This window comes from Grammomys surdaster, unplaced genomic scaffold, assembly GCF_004785775.1.
Source record: "Grammomys surdaster isolate TR1022 unplaced genomic scaffold, NIH_TR_1.0 279, whole genome shotgun sequence".
NCBI classification, from domain to species: Eukaryota; Metazoa; Chordata; class Mammalia; order Rodentia; family Muridae; genus Grammomys; species Grammomys surdaster.
Window position 1 is genome coordinate 9,812,755 of NW_021604720.1, and position 16,958 is coordinate 9,829,712.

The window sequence follows — 16,958 nt, forward strand, 5'->3', positions numbered from 1 at the left end:
CACTGTTCTCAAGGCAAACACTTAGTAACCACAACAAACCCATCACTCAGGAGCCTGTCGACATGGAAACTGGATGTCAACAACTGAGCCTGCCTTCTTTCCACATCTCTACAGTGAGGCCACGGGAAGGTGGACTCACCTGCGTGCCTCACTGCTCTTACCCTCAACAAAGCGTGACACACAGAGACATGAAAGCTGTCCACTTTCCTCAGTAAATGGTTCTACCCAGGAAGACGTCATTTCATCTACCAGGGACCCCTCTGGAGCCATGCTCGGTCGGAGCAGCAGAAGTGGTAAGCTTCCCAGGAAATGCATCACCGACGGATGTACCTCCTCATCATACTTAATTCTTTCTCCCATTTGTCTGTAGTTATTTTTAAAACATTCATACAGCCTTCTAAATTAGTTTTTCAGACTGTCTCTGCTAAAATAACAAAATTTCAGGAGACTTAAAAAAAAAAAAGAAATCTGATAGTTCTAGTTACTTACCTTTGATAAGCCTGAGGAGTAGGAGGTGGGTGGTAAGGTGTCTTTTTCAAAGCCTGAATTAGATTTTGTCTATACTCTGGGTCTATGCACCACAATGACCCTTTCCCAATACTCTGCAAAGGAAAATTAAAATGAAAACATATTAATACAGTAGAGTGTATTTTGTAGTAGGCAAATACATGGCTATACTGTAGTTATTCTCAAAAGTTTCCTGTTCATTTACTAATGATTTCTCAGACTTAGATGTTGTCCTCTGACAACAGGACACCGTTAAATGCTTGTTGCTCTTCTTTGCACTGAGTAGGTCAGGTCAGATGAACCTGTTGTTACCAGATTATGCTGATGCAATAATATGATTTTCATATCTGAACTACACCCTAACCAGAAACACTTATTTCTCAGTATGACTTTGGAGGAATATTCAGTCTCTTCCAAAAATCTATAGCTTGGCTGACACTCATGGGTGCGGAGACAACCTCGAAGCTCCGTCTCTGTTCTGAAAAACCCCAGCTGTTTTAAACCACATTATCCTGGCATGATCTGACAAAAATGGAAACGTAATCCACTCATTGTTTTTGGTATCCCGTCCCCCGAAACTTGCTCACAAAAGAACATTTATGCTTGGAATGGAATTTATAATTACCTTCCCCTCAGAAACAAAAGACCTGACAACAATAGCAAACCTAAGCCAGAATTCAATGTATTTTTTTTTATTTTTATGAAGGGGGGGGGTGTCCTTCAGGTCACAGCAATCTGCTCTTGTCTCTAGGAATCTTTAGAAGAGGTCACACTTTAAAAGTGTAAATTGGCTAAAACTGTTCCCTGGGGGGAAGGGGGCAGCTTTCCCTGAAGGCCACTTTTGGGCTGGAGGCAGTTGGTCTGAGACCAGCTTTAACAGTGGGTGGGGGTGGGGAACAGCTGCCCTCACTGCCCTGCTTTCAATTGGATCAGTGTACGCAAACCATTTGATAAGGTCATCTGTAAATATTTACAGGTTTGGAAAGAAAAGAAGCTAAATAACCTAGTCCCGCCCACCCATGCCTCATTCTGAGTTTCACTTACTCTCCTCCACAAGCCTGGTGGTGTCTTCCAACACTGAGAAAAGCAAACAAGTAAACCTTTAAACTAACACGGGGAGGAAAATTAAAAGGAGATCGCATGGAAGGCTCACTAAAGCTAAGCCATTCCAAAAATCTTTGAAGAAATTTTTTTAGTCTGTATTTCAGTTATCATGTCACCAAATAGTTTTCTTACAAGCTTTGTGTGTTCACAGCACACATTAAAATAATTCGAAAGTCTCAGTAACAGCAGGACAACTAGAATGAACAGTTTCCGGTAGACTGAGGACAGGGGAGTCCTACAAAGCCACAGTCAAACGCCATACCCGGAACCATACTAGTCACCTGGTCCTTGGTCCCAGAACATCTACGCTGAAGACGTGTGTGTAGCGTTTAATCATCTGGGCAATCAAAGACCTAGTCATTTCCTTTCATGTACATGTTTTTAAGTCTGGCATAGTTTGCAGGGTTTGACCAGCCTTTCCAAGTAAGGCAGGCTCTGGATCCTCTACCTCTTCCTAAGGAACATGATGCATGCCATACTTTAAAGAAAGCCAAAAGGCAAGGAGCGGGCAGGTGTGGGCAGTGCTGGGAAGACAGTGAGTTACCCCACTGAAGTAAAAGAAGCCACTAAGCTGCAGTTGGGAGGGCTGGCCTGACCTTCTTCATCAAAGGTTCTCAGGTGAGCCCTGAGCCAGGGGACCAGTGCACAGCATGTCCTAAGCTACAGGGAAGGCCACAGCCAATATGCAATAGAAACACTTCTGCCAGAAGATGGCCCCAGTGGCAGGTGTCTAGGGGCTTTTGTTGTCATCAAGATGGCTTTGAAGGCAGGGTAGGTTTAATTTTTCAACTGGAAATACCTGCAACAAAGCAATCAGGGCCCAACCAGCCTTCTTGGGTAAGCAACTATAAGCCAAGAATGTGCTCCTCCCAATCCCAACTCAGGTGTCCTGTTTATGACATTGTAGTGTTATTTACAGATTGTGCAGAGCAGCTCCCCAGTTAGTGATCCAGCTGCTGAGTGGAAGGCTGACGAACAAGAATGGGAAGTCTGGAGCCTCATAACCATTCTTACGTAGCTGTAGACAAGTCATGGTGCCAGAGAACGTCATGGCCCCCTCCCTGGTGAGAGACAGGCAAACGGCCCAGGGATGGTGTGCTCTGAGACCCTAACGCAATGGCCATCCCTGTATGCATCACTGAAGAGATCTTATGAAAGAGACATACCTGAGTAGACATACTCTATAACTTTACATCTGATGGGGTTTTTTTGGTCCAGCAGAGGCATGGGAGGGATTCTTGTACACTGAAGGGTTTAAGATGGCCACTGCTCACATGTGTTGTAGTCTTGGCTGAACAATATGTTGGTACGATTTTTTGGTATTCTAATATAACCCACCCCTTCACCAGTGACTCTATCTGCTTCCTGTGTACCCTACACACCGGCTCTGGCCACTGTAACTTCTTAACTCGGGAAGCCAACTCCACTGACAACCATCCAGCTTCTAGAACTTTCCTGTAGCCTAGGTCTTGGTATCATGATCATTGAACCTACGTTTCTGAATTTAGTCAGTTCATGTAGCTTCGTGTTAATGAGCACAAGCTTGTTAACAATCTCAGGCTTTGGATCCAAAGAAACGGACCATGCCCCTGACCCCACAGAGGTCTGGGATTGTTGGTTCTTTTTGTCTGGGGGGAACTTTTATTGTTTTTCTCAACAGACAACTGCTGACTTAATACACTGTGTTTTAGTGTGTCTCACACTAAGAACTGCAGGCATTCCAAAGAAGAAAAGCGAAATGCAATGCTTCTTGGGTATGCACCCATGGGGACCCTGTCACAGCCTCTGACACTACGGAAAGCACTAGGCAGAGAGACCTTGGGGTTTGGGGCAGTTGGAGAATCTGGAAACACAGCCATCGTCAAGCCTTCTTTGGTTTCATGTGGAGATTCAGATGATTTAGCTAAAAACTTCTGAAATGGAAATGCACAGGGACTAGAGGGCTCAAGTTTCGAGGGTCAGGAAGAGTTGCACTGAATGCCTCCTGCAGAAGGGTGTAATTTGATTACAGTTGTGAAATAACTCTGAGGGTCAGAGCGTTTATGGAAATCTCTGCATCTCCTCTGAAAACAAGAACGCAAACCTTTTTAATGGAAATAACTGTGAAGGTCATGGACCATTAAATGTTACGGAATTCAAAACAATAAAACCCTTCACTTAACGGTGCATTTCCACTATATATACACATGTATGTACATGTATTATGTGATTGTATATGCACTAACACATACATATATCATACCCCCCCCAGAGAAAACCAATGTCCAGACAAGAGTTGGAAAATTAGTGGAAAGATAGTAAAAGTAAAATCAAGTTTTTATATCTTTCTAATTAAAAACTACCTGAGGAGCTACCAACTCCGTTGACACTAAAAACCAAAAATCACCATACAAGAGGAAAAAAAAAGAAACAAGTTGGGGGTGGGTGGGAATTAAATGAAATTTACTAGGAAAAGGTCCATTCTCTCCCAGATTTCTGGAGAGGTCTGGATAGAGGGGCCTTCCCTGCAGCCTCATTATCACCCTGTGGCCCACAGCCCTGCAAACCCCACAGCCCATAAAATGCACTTAGCAGTTAAACTTAGCAAAGTCAAATTCCTTTGCTAGATAGAAAATTCCTAAGGAAAGGCATAGTGGGGTGTGTGTGTGTGTGTGTGTGTATGTGTGTGTATGTGTGTTGGATGTGGTGTGTGTGTCCATGTGTGTGTGTGTGTGTGTGAGTGATGTGGTGTGTGTGTATGTGTGTGTGATGTGGTGTGAGTGTGTGTGTGGTGATGGGGGATATGTGTGTACGTGTGTGTATGTGTGTGCGCGCATGCGTGTGTGTGTGTGTGTGTGATGTGGTGTGTGTGTGTGTGAGTGATGTGGTGTGTATGTGTGTGTGTGTGATGTGGTGTGTGTGTGGGTGTGTGTGGTGATGGGGGATATGTGTGTACGTGTGTGTGTGTGTGTGTGTGTGTGTGTGTGTGTATGCACCAAGCTGTTTGCACTGTTGGGGGAAGGACAGGAAGGGACATGCTCTATCACTCTGCCTTACCCTAAAGCAGACTGCCATGTCTGGCAGTTGGTCAGCAAGCCCCAGGGATCCTACTTGCTCCACCCTCCCAGAGCCAGGCTTACTGGTGGGCACAGGCACAAGCCTGTCTCTTTCCATGTGTGCTGGGATTTGACTCCAGGTCCTGTGCTCTTACCTGCTGGGCCATCTCCCTAGCATTAGAGTTCCACATCTTCAACTTTTGTTTTTCCAAACTGCATGGTGCTATGCACAGGTCATGAACCCAACGAAATGGGTCACAACTTGGATTGCTTTAAAGGACTGAATAAAATCAAACAGAAAAGAGTAGAAAATATCTGTAGTAACATGCAATGATATGTTTGTGTGTACGGACGAGCTACAGTATTTGTGTTCTGGTTAAAAGGTAGTAGCTATGTCTAGCTGGGGGTCGGCCAACAGTATACGGCAAACATCAGTCTTAAAATAATAGTGGTCAGGGACTTTTCGTCCTCCTCATCCCTTTCCATGGTAAAGGTCTCTCCTGACAGTAAAAAGAGACATCCTTAATGTGGGGCTCAGGGGCTGAACTTGGGGAGTGTGGCCATCAGGAGCCTGTTTGAAAAAGGAGAGGGAATTGGGCATGTTCTCTTGGTGACCTTGAAACACTTTTTGATGGTTCTCACATGCCATTTCTGGGGATATTTCCAACATTACCCAACCTCACTAATAACCGATCAACCAACATTCACTTGTCTGTTCCTTCCCAAGTTCCTTTGTCCCCCTCCCTCATTTTAACTCATTGCCAGTCACCATGGAGGAGATATCAATGAATAAAGGCCACACAAAAAAGGTGGCTGTCTTCACACGGCTTATGTTCCAGAGAGGAACAAGACAAGTGGTGGAACGGGAAACCACCAGATGGAAAGGGAACGGACGAGGAGGCGCTGCTGTGAGGGACACGCACACTGGGGGTGGCGACAGGGCTTGCCAAGAGGAGTTTGGGTCAGACCCAGTATGCAGGTCTAATGGTCACAGGCACTGAGTTGTGTAAGGGCAGAGGAAGGAGGAGGAGGGAGAGGAGGAAGGAGGAACAGGAGGAGGAGGAGGAGTAGGGGGAGGAAGGACGTAGCTTCAGAATACATTTTGGAAAACTAATTAGATATGAAAATAGATTCAAAGTGCCAGGGAAAGAAAAACAGTGGTTTTGTGTAACTAGCTGGGTAGAAGAATGACTAGAAAAGAGGAAGATCCAACATGCTGTTGAATTCCTAACTTTTGACCCCATCTATTAAATGTATTGGTTACGGTATTTGTAAGAATTTACTGGGGATGCTTAGTCAGTCTATGAATTCTTGAATCTCTGGGTTTGAGCCCCAGTACTAAATGAAGCCATGTGTGGAGGTGCACATCTGTGATCCCAGCACCAGGAGGTGAAGGCAGGACACCAAGAGACCAAGGTCCTCCTCAGATACAGAGTTTGAGACCAGCCTAAGCTACAAAAGACCCTGTTCTCACAAAGAAAGAAAGGCAGGGAGAGAAGGAAGGGGGGAATATCTAATGCACACAAACTTAGGCTGCCTATCTCCCCTCTGTTGTACCCTCACTGAGCCTGTAGCCGACTCTGAAGCGGTCCAGCTCTTGACCTTTCTATTGTCAACTGGCTAGGCTGTAGCCAGGTTTGGTAAACTTTTTCTTAAAGGGCCAGAGGGAATCTTTCCATCTCTGAAGTCCAAGGTCTCTGTTGTTGACAACACAGCTCCACCCTGGCAACCACAACTACGACAACACAAAAGCAAGCAGAGATGTAACCAGCGAGTGTGGCTGGGCTTCAAGGAGGCATTGTGTGCAAAGCCACTGTGCACAGCTGGCTCCCTCTGCCTGGAGCTGCGCTCTTCTGTTCAGGTCCAACTCAAAAGCTCTAGGGCTCCAGGAAGAGAAGGGCCCAGGTAAGAGCACTTCTGATAAGAGATTTGGGCTGGTCCTTCTGGACTTGGGCAGATGGCATCAATGAGGACCTAAGTCAGGTGCTCCCAGACAGGGAACACCTGTAGGGAGGAGAGAGGGAAGACATACACACACACTAAAGGCCTTGTTCATCAGTAATGATGCAATGAACCATCAGTGGGGCTGGGCCTCACTGCGCTGTGTACGTGCATACTGCAATTTACAATTTACTTTTTGACCAAACTAAGTTACCACAGGGCCTTTCATCCTGCATTTTGTGTATTACATGTAGGGTCATCACTGACTCTGATTTTTCTGGGCCATAAAACACATTACTCAATAGTGTTTCAAAGGGCAGCCCTTAAGCTTGGTTGGCATGGAAACCAGAGTCCTAAAGACTGGAGTCCAAGTTTTACTTCAACTTCTCAGCTGTGTGACCCTGGGCAAGATAGTTAACTGCTCTGAGCTCCAATTTCCTGGTCTATAAATGGGACTGCTGTAACAACATCTGCTTCTTGGGCCTGTGGTGAGCATGAAACAAGACAACACTGTGCTTGGCACTTAGCAACAGCATAACAACTACCTGCTCCTATTACTAGGAAGGTAATGAAAAACTAAATGGCCATCTTGTCAACACAGTGCTCCAAAACACAGCCACTGCCCAGAAGGAACAGGTACTTGTTGACTGTGAATTAATGTAAACGGCATTAAAATGCACACATCTTTATGTCTCTGTCTTCTGTCTCTATCTGTCTGTCTCTGTGTGTGTGTATGTGTGTCTCTTTCTGTATGTGTGTGTGTGTGTGTGTCTGTCTGTCTGTCTGTCTGTCTCTTTCTTTCTGAGCTGGGAGCTGGCTAAATGGTTGAATATGAGGGTGGGGTTTAGATTCCTTGAATCCACAAATGACAGGTGAGCTTGAGAGTTCAATACCTCCAGCCTCAGAAGCCAGAGACAAAGGCTCCCCAGGCAAGCTAGCTAGGGACAGTAGCCATAGTGGCGAGCACTGGGTTTAACTGATACCTTGCCTCAACTAATAAAGTGTAAAAGCAACAATGAATGAGGCCTGACATCAATGTCAGGGCCCCCACATGCACATATACCCCCCACACATGTGGTCATACATAAGCAAACATGCATCCACACCATATATAGCATACGTCCACATACACATGGGAAATAAGATGTAATCATACATAGCTGTTTGCTTGAGGATACTTCCCACCGTCCTAAAGAAAGCATTTTGCTTAAGGGGCATGCAGAGGGAAGAGGAAATGAACGGATCAGAGTGGAACAAAAGCTTTAGAGAACCAGCCAGTCACAGACAGGACAGTGAGGAAAGAGGCGGAGTTCTGGCTTCTTGCACGTTATGGGGAGCTGGTAACCATTTGGGAGTTCCTATCAGAGGTCTCTGCTCCAAAAAGCAGCCCTGCACCCCTCTTGGACAGGGTGGGGAACAGCCTGGCTCAGAAGATAGAGAGCAGAAGTTCTGGGAGGGTTGCAGAACTGAAGTAGGGTGGAGGTGGAAGGCTCTTGGCCGCTGTGCTCTATGTAGGGAGGTGTTCTCACATAGAAGCTGAAGACTATAAAGTCCACTCGTTTGTCATCAAGTAACACTTAGCTTTCAAGAGGGGCCTCAGCTGACATTTTTATCATGTTGCCACACCTCACAACATGTACAAACTTCGCCCAGGTTCAGGGAGGCTAAAAGTCTTCTGGACCCGTCCAGTTCATTTGTGAACTGTTCACTGTGGCTAGCTAACCTCTGGGGCCCACCAGGATACAACACAGCTTCCCACACCCTGGGTCTGGTTCTCTGCCTCTTCCCAACTTCTGGCTCCCCCTCATCTGCTTGAGGAGCTCAGTTTGCACTCAACAAATCAAGTTCAAACTGCCAGACAGCTGGGGAAGGGGGCAGGGGGTGGAGGGGGTACCCTCAGAGTCAGCCCATCATGCTTCCTCAGCCTAAGCAAAGCATGTTTTTTGGGCTCTGCTGGAAGCAGCCACTTAACATCATTTGTAGAGACCAACAGGACAAGAGATACTGGGCAAGGTGTGCAGAGTCCATTCTAGTGCAGGACCTCTAGAGGAAGGCAGGCAATAAACTATAAAGGAATACCTATTACAGCCAGCCAAAGGAGGCCACAGGGCCATCAGGCTGGGAACAGACGAGGCCTGAGGGAGCAAAGCCTTAAAACTGCACAGAGCATGTGCACACACTCGGCTCACACCTCCAGTGCACTGCTGGCCACCCACAGCCCCTGCCATCAAGGTACTGGCGCTCTCTGTGGCATAGAGTGTAGCTCCCCAGGTTGAGAGGCAATCACTTCATGCCTGTGTGTCCATCAGAGGGACCAAGAGTGATGCCAGAATGCTCTAGAGAACATTCTAGAAAGGAGGCTCCCAACAGCACAGAGATATGCCTGTGTGTTCCTGTCTATGTTGCTAAGATGCTGTGCTACTTGGGTGGAGGTTGAGAGACACTACTTGTGTTCTTCATTACATTTCTTCATCTGCATGTAAGAGATAGTCTTTCTGGTCCAAAATGTGATGTCGGCAAACACAGTGCACCACCGGGCACCACACCCAGCCCACAAGAGGCAGTGGGTCCGTTTAGCTTCTATGGTGACAGTACAAGTTACACAATACTGGGGAATAGGGTGGGGAAAGAATAGAAAGGTCTCTCTAAGCAAGCGACCATACTGTCCAGACGTGGGCCTCCAGAGACATGGGGAGAGCAAGATAAAACACTAAGCACAGGACAGACTTTCAGGAGCACTTCGGGCCTTTCCATAACTTTATTGGCTGCAGTCTCTAGACACTGGAGGAAACCTCTATATTTCAAAACCACTGGGGAACGACATCAAGAATGAGACACACACACACACACACACACACACACACACACACACACACACACACACACAAGGGGGGGGAGGGGCAAGTAGAAGAAAAACAATGAGAACTTAAAACATTCCAGATTCCAGCTGGGTATAGTGGAGAATCACAGAAGCAGGTGGAACTCTGGAAGTTCGAGACCAGCCTGGTCTACATAGGGAGCACCAGGACAGTCCTAGAAACAGAGAGACTGTTAATCAAAAGAAAAGAGGGAGGGAGGGAAGGAAGGAGAAGGGGGGAGAGAGAGAGAGAGAGAGAGAGAGAGAGAGAGAGAGAGAGAGAGAGAGAGAGAGAGAGAGATTGAGATTCCTTAAGCATCTGTCTAAACTGTCTCTCCAATAGTTTGGAGAAGTTTGTTTTTACCCCAAAGCAAAAGGAATAAAAAAGAGAGATAACCACTTCTCACTCAACACACTGTCCCGAGAGCCAGGATTTGCTGTAGGGACCAGGGAGACTAGCCCCTCAGCAAGGGAAGCTGGATATCCGGTTCCAGACAGCCCCAGGGCAGGACATTCCAAACTCATAGACAATGGGGGGTCCTCTAGGTAGCAGAAAGAGAAAAGCTGCCACTCCTGCCAATACGCACACTATGACTTTTATGTCACCTATGCAATATGCGAATGTGTCACCTATGCCATATGCAAATCTATGAGCTCTGTGGTGGCTCCAGTGTTGCCAAGCTCTTCAAGAGGCACACTCAAGTCACTAATGAAACTTGTTCACTGCAGGAACCTGGCAAGGAGGGAGACGTGGAGTAGGAATTCTTTAACACGTATGGTGATTGCAAACTCTTCATATATGGTGGAGGGGTGTGTGTGTGTGTGTGTGCGTGTGTGTGTGTGTGTGTGTATTCATCTATGCAGAAAGGATCAATAATTTCCTTGCATTAACACACTTAAGTAAAACCAAAGTAATTCAAATATCTGATTAAAATCAAATTAATGTCTAGGAGAAACACACAGAAAGGGCAAGGGCCCATCCCATCCTGCCATTTCTTCACCAATCTCTAATGTCAGTGCCAGGGTAACAGCAGACCTATGAGCCCACATTCACACACACAGACATAGCAATAAAAATAATTAACTGGAAAACAACAGTAACAATTAAGATTGGCAAGATGGCTCCAAGTATACTTCCACACCTGATGACCTGAGTTCAATTCCTGGGTCTCACAGGGTAAGAAAGAACTGACTCTCTTGTCTGTCCTCTGAACGTCTCACACACACACACACACACACACACACACACACACACACACAAAATATGCAAAAGCAATAAAAATCTAACTACTAAGGAATGCACATGCATCTTTTTGTAGTAAGACTTGTTAGTACTAAACACTCCTTTTGAAAGAAAGAAAGAAAGAGAGAGAGAGAGAGAGAGAGAGAGAGAGAGAAAGAAAGAAAGAAAGAAAGAAAGAAAGAAAGAAAGAAAGAAAGAAAGAAAGAAGAGAATGAAAAGATAGTTTTGCTATGTAGCCCAGGCTGGCCTCAAACTTGCAAGAAAATGACAAGGACAAGCAGAGGGATAAAGACCTGAGTCTGAGGCAGTTAGGAGTCTCAGTGAGTCAGCTTGATTCCCAAGCTTGTTGACCTGAGTGTGAAGCCCAGAAGACACACCAAGGAGAGAACAGACCCTCAGAGTTGTTCTCACGAATGTCCTGTGACACATGCACATCCACACATCACACACAAACACACAATAAAACACTAAAATTTAAGTCCTGTATTTGATGGCCCTTTTCCTGCCTTTTTATTGTCTAAACAGTGAACTGACTTACAGTTAAGAGATGTCAAGAGTAAAATCCAGCACTCATAGCATTTACTCAGAAAACCCTTGGTTAATTTTGGATGATAAAGCCCTAGGAAAGGACGTTATAAAGAAGCTGTATAAACCGGATCGGGAGGAGCGGGGCTCTGGCTGACTCTACACTCTTTCCCGTACCTCTGCCAGCTTTCGGGTGACTCAGAAACAGCAATAATATTTTATGAGGGCAATTACGGCCTGCTCGAGTCTGACATACACAGACACCCCTGGATAACACAGACACCCCTGGATGGATTACAACCAACCCTCCCAGGGCCAATTTATCTTTTGGTTACCCATAGTTACTCATTTATTTTTAAATGTCCCAGTGTGATCTTATCTAATTGGCACATATAACTTGATCACCTTATTTCCAAAACTTGAAGTTGCTGGAAGCAGCAGGCCAGACTCTGAGTGGTAATGACAGGTGGGCAAGGCAAAGGAAGCAGCATTAGGACCACTTGCTAAAAATAAAATCAAAATCACAGGACTTGAGTTCTGAGTTAAACAAAGTCACTGGGCTGTGTGCTAGTTTGTAGGGAGTGGCCATGGCCCACTGGTAACCACAAACACACCCTTCCTGGCAAAGACCAAGACCTTCCTGGGAATTCCTGAGCTCTGGATCCAGTTCCCAGCCTTAGCATGTACTAATACCACTTTTAAGGAGAAATTGCCAAGACCTGGGAAGCAGAGACAGGTGGATTTCTAAGTTCGAGGCTAGCCTGGTCTACAGAGTGAGTTCCAGGACAGCCAGGGCTTACACAGAGAAACCCTGTCTCAAAAAAACCAAAACCAAACCAAACCAAAACAAAAAACAAACAAAAAAAGAAATTGCCGTCCCAGCAACTTTTAAATTCCAGCCCAGGTATTCTAATAGTGAAGAATGACAAGCAGCCTTCAAGAAAGTGTTTGCATATAGACCTCACCCATGAGCGCCACGCTACAAAGACAGATCTGAAACCACCTAGGACCCAAGTAGAGGACAACTGAAGGACCAAATAACAGCAAAGTGTTGCAGGGCCTTTAAATTCTACTAAGTCTTGGTTAAAATGGACAGAGCCAAGAAAAAGAGTGAGCTGCCAAAGTGGGTATTGGGGAGGCAAACTGCCAGCCCCAAACTTCAAGGGGGAACCGGGGCCTTATCTATGGCAGGCACATGAAGAACTGCAGAGAAAGAAAGATGGAGGCAGGGAATGGAGGAATCCCACAGTCCCACACTGATGGTGAGGCGGCTCACCTGGCCATAGAACAACTCTCTATGCGGTGCCAAGCTTGGAAGCCTGAGCTTCTAAATGCAGTGACTTAGGGAAGATGGCACATACCAGCCAGCCGCCTCCAAAAGACATCCCCTCTCTGGGGCATGCGCCATCGCCTAGAGGCCTATTTTGGGGAATTTAAAAGGCAAATCGTCCCATGACACCCCCAACCCCCCAACTATATTGGTCACTTTCCCAATGTGTGTGATAAAATACACTAAAAAAGCAACTGAGAGGAGAGAGGGTGTCCTCACAGCAGCAGAAGTCAGGGCACAGTAGCTCTAAGCACTGGTCACACTATGTTCACAACCAAGACAGCAGAGAGGTATTTATGTTCAGCTGGTTCTTCTCGTGCAGCTCAGGACCCAAGGCCTGGAAATGGTGCCTTCTTTTAGCCTTGCTCTTTTAGGGTGGGCTTTCCACTTCACTAATCTAATCAAAATAATAATAATCTCTTACAAACTCGCCCAGAGGCTAGCCTCATCTAAATAACCCTCCACAGGTATTCGATGAGGCACGCCTTCTTAGGTGACCCTAGAGCTGAGGAAGTTGATAATATTAATAACTGTCATAGCCCCCTTCCTTCCCACAAATGCTGCTTCTGTGAGTCTGGCCTCAGTATTTGCTGAGTTTTGGTGCCAGCCACATGGAGATTCAACTAGACTATAAGCACACAGTCTGTAAGACCCTAACATGGCCAAAGGGGCACCTTGGACAACACAGCTGCTCGTCAATCTTTCTGAGCTCACCTGAGAATGCCCAGCAACCTGAGGCACAAAGAATCTAAGTCCTGCAGGCTCATCCCTTTGACTGACAGCTGGCAATCACTCAGGGTGCCCCAACAGCCAATGGAAGGCAGTTGGCGAGAAAGGTTTCGGATTGTGGTAATTTTACGCAAGGAATATTGACTGCACTCTGTATACGGCGAGTCACCTGGAGTAAGGTACAGTCCTGCTTACCATCCAGATGCACACTCTGGTGTGCACCCAATGGGGTGGCAAAGGAGCTCCAGAGAGACAGCAGCCGGGATACCACTTCCGTTAACAGACCGCGTGCCCAGTGCTCTCCACCACCTGACTCCTGCTATTTCCTAACTCTCCCAGCCTGGAGAGTGGTCAATGGTGGGGAGTGTCAGGGGAAGAAAGTTAAGGCTCAGAGGAGCTAACAGATGTGCTGGGGTCAATGAAAGCCGTAGGAAACATGTAGCTGCACCCTCACCCCCAAACACCATGACAGATTCCACGATCAGGCAGCAGCCTCCATACACACTACATGCCACATTTTAAATTATAGTTAAGTTTAAGATCGCCCACTAGAATAAGCAATGGACATCAAAATAGGAGTGTCACACAAGCTCGTTCTGATATGAGGCGCACGCGCACACACACACACACAGGCGGGGGGGGGGGGGGGGTGCAGGCCAGCGGCACTACAGTTCTCACTCTGGCATGGGACTATCTTCAATAACATCACTTCTCCACTTGTCGGGCAAATTTTGAAGGGTGATCACATACCTAAATGACCCTTTAACATAATCTGAGAAGGTTTTTAAAAAGCATTTATAGCCATAAAAACCAAACCCTGGAAGAAGGGGACGAGGGGACCTGGGCCAGATCACGGTGAACAAGAGCTGGAGGCTGAGCTCAAAGCTGCATCCCCAGGGGAGGTGCACGACAAACCCAGCCTTGCCACAAGTATTTCCAGTTATGCGTATGTGGCTCCCAAGGTTCTCGCATCTGCGTAAGGGGCTACGCCAAGATAAACTACATCCCTGAGAGTGGGGACAACTTGTATACATCTGCACTGATGATTGGCAAGTTTTCTGTATTCCCTTGGCAAGAAAGTGTCTCTTAAAATCTGTGCTACTTAAAAAACAAAAAAATAAGACAGTGTGTAGAGAAACAAAGGAGAGAAAAGAGAAAGCCAGAGCCAATATGGTTCTTTCAGAACTATCTAGACTAACCAAGGATGGTGGCACACACCTAGAATACCAGCACTAGGGAGGCAAAAGCTAGACCAAGAGTTCAAAGTCATTCTTGGCTACTTATCAAATTTGAGGCTAGCCTGGGCTACATGAGACCCTGCCTCAAAAACAAACAATCCTTCCAAAAAAGTGGGGGGGGGGGAGCCAACAAAACCACACAGAGACTTGTGTCAACTGGATCTGACTGGCAAAAGGAACACCAGGGCTGGGGAGGTGGCTCAGTCTACAGCGCTGCCCTAGAGCATGAGGATCCACAAGGATTCTCAGCACCACTTACAAAGCACACTCTCCGGCCGCTGGGGAGGCAGGGAAGGAAGGGGAGGGTCCCTGCGTTGCTGGCCAGCCAGCTGAGCAGAATCATGTATCTCCAGATTCGGTGAGCTCCTGTCTCAACACACCAGACAGAGAAGAACCAAGGAAGCCCGGTGTCTATCTCTGGCCTCCACACACAGCAACCTGTGCTAAGGACATGGTTCAACAAATAAGAGAGCTTGCAAATTCGAATCCCAGCACACACCTTTAAAAGCTAGGTGTGACTGCTATATGCCATGTCCCTGTAACCCCAGCTCTGGGGTATGGGGCTGGGGGTGCAGACAGGAGAATCTCTGGGACTTGCTGGCCCAGTTTCAGGTTTATTGAAGACTCTGTTTAAAGGAATAAGGTAGGGAGGGAGAGAGAGAACAGGGCAGTTGACATCCTCCTCTAACTTCTGAGTGCATACATCCCTACATGCTGCCACTCAGTTCTCAGGAAAGGACTCCATGGCCTGGGGTGGGAGAGGAGGGGCCGGCATATAACAGTGAGGATAGGAAGGAGAACTAGGGAAAAACCCTTTCACTCTAAGTATGGAAAAGTGGTTATCAACTGCTTAACAATAAAGACTAGCAAAACTTACCTGACTGGGGCTCAGTCTGAGGTTCTGACTGAGACTTTTTTTTTTGCGGGGAGTGGGGGACTTGCCATATAGCTGAAATTGACTTCAAACTTGCTATGTGGATGATGGACTTTGAACTCCTAATCCTCTTGTCTCCTGCCTCCAGAATTACATACAGGTGGTTTATAGAGTGCTGGGAATTAAACCCAAGGCTTCATGGGTACTGGGCAAGCACTCTACTAACAGAGCTACATCACCAGGGATGAAAGAAAAATCTTTATATATTAACAACCCTCCTCCATGACCCACTTGACTACTGGGAACCTCTCTAATCCCACTAGCACTTGTGAGCAGTACTCAAGGAGTGTGCAACACACACACACACACACACACACACAAAATGCATACGTACTAGACTTATTGAAACTGCCCAGCAGAACAACCTCCTCCCTTTCCACACCAAGGTGACATTAAGACACTCTATCCACAGGATAGCTTCCTCACTGTCTTCCTCTCTGGCTCCTCTAAAGGGAAACCCCCAGAGAACCATGGGAAGGGAGGAGGCAGGTGGCAGAGCTTTATCCCAGACCAGGCCCTAAAGGGCTCAGAGGGTTAGCTGCATCTACTTCTCAAGGTTCTGGTCCCTTCTGAGCACTGAGAAGCTCAACTGCTTCGGTTTTGTTTTTTTTTAACCCCTTCAGCCCCAGAGGGTAGGAAGATGCCCTCGCACAGCCTGTATCCCCCTTGCCTCTAGCGTGAGCATACCATTACAAGCTGCTTTCCCATATGCTCGCCCACAGTTGAAAACTAGCACTTTATCAGAGTCTCCTCAGTTACTTCACTTTAGGGAGGCATCAGTCTCCTGCCAGGACTGTGACTGACAAGCTAAAGACCAGAATTGATTACCCTAGAATTTTACCCTTAGAATCTACATACCACAATAGGTACAAAAGTAATTCCTATGCGATTTAATAGGCCATCCATATGTCGGTAATAATTCACTCCATGGCGTACCTTGGAAGCAGAGCCATCAGTGAAGTAAGCTGTGGAGCATGGAACTCGATTACAGAATTAGAGAAGTATGTTGTTGCTAAAAATACCAGGGCAGGATTCCTTTCTAAGGGTATCAGCCATTGCTACTATGGTTCTGAGTTGCTCAGAATGCATATAAAAACTGCATTTAGAGCCAACCGCAGATTGAACAACAGCTCAGAAGTCTGTGATCCTACGGCAGCCACTGACAGAACATCTTCACCTGAGATGCTGTACAGGGCTAACTGAGGTCACAGAGTCTGAATTCACCTACTCAATCATGCTTCCTAAGAACACTCAGTCACCTCCGCCTGAAGATCACGGGTGTTTGGTTGTGGATCAGACGGGAGGAACTCAAAACAAGACTAAACTCTCTCAAGTTTAGTACTATGAGCTGCCTAATGGGGCGGGGGGTGGGGAGCACAAGCATCCCTAAGGGGCATAGAAGGGGGACCCGGAGGGGCACAGACACAGGACACAACAGATTTACTGTAAGTTTATGGTCTCCTTTGTGGTGGGAAAGATGGTGCCTGTAACCTCTCGCATACCAAGCTAGCACTG

At 46.6% G+C, this 16,958-nt stretch overlaps 1 protein-coding gene across 3 annotated transcripts in view; it reads right to left on the reverse strand.

The window, feature by feature from the left end:
* The window catches only part of Foxn3 (forkhead box N3), a 364,395-nt gene that overhangs the window by 144,314 nt on the left and 203,123 nt on the right, over window positions 1-16,958 (reverse strand). For all 3 annotated transcript variants that reach the window (XM_028777274.1, XM_028777272.1, XM_028777273.1), the window contains one exon: window positions 490-602. In XM_028777274.1, coding sequence (XP_028633107.1) covers window positions 490-602 — 113 coding nt within the window. The remainder of the gene's footprint in view (window positions 1-489; window positions 603-16,958) is intronic.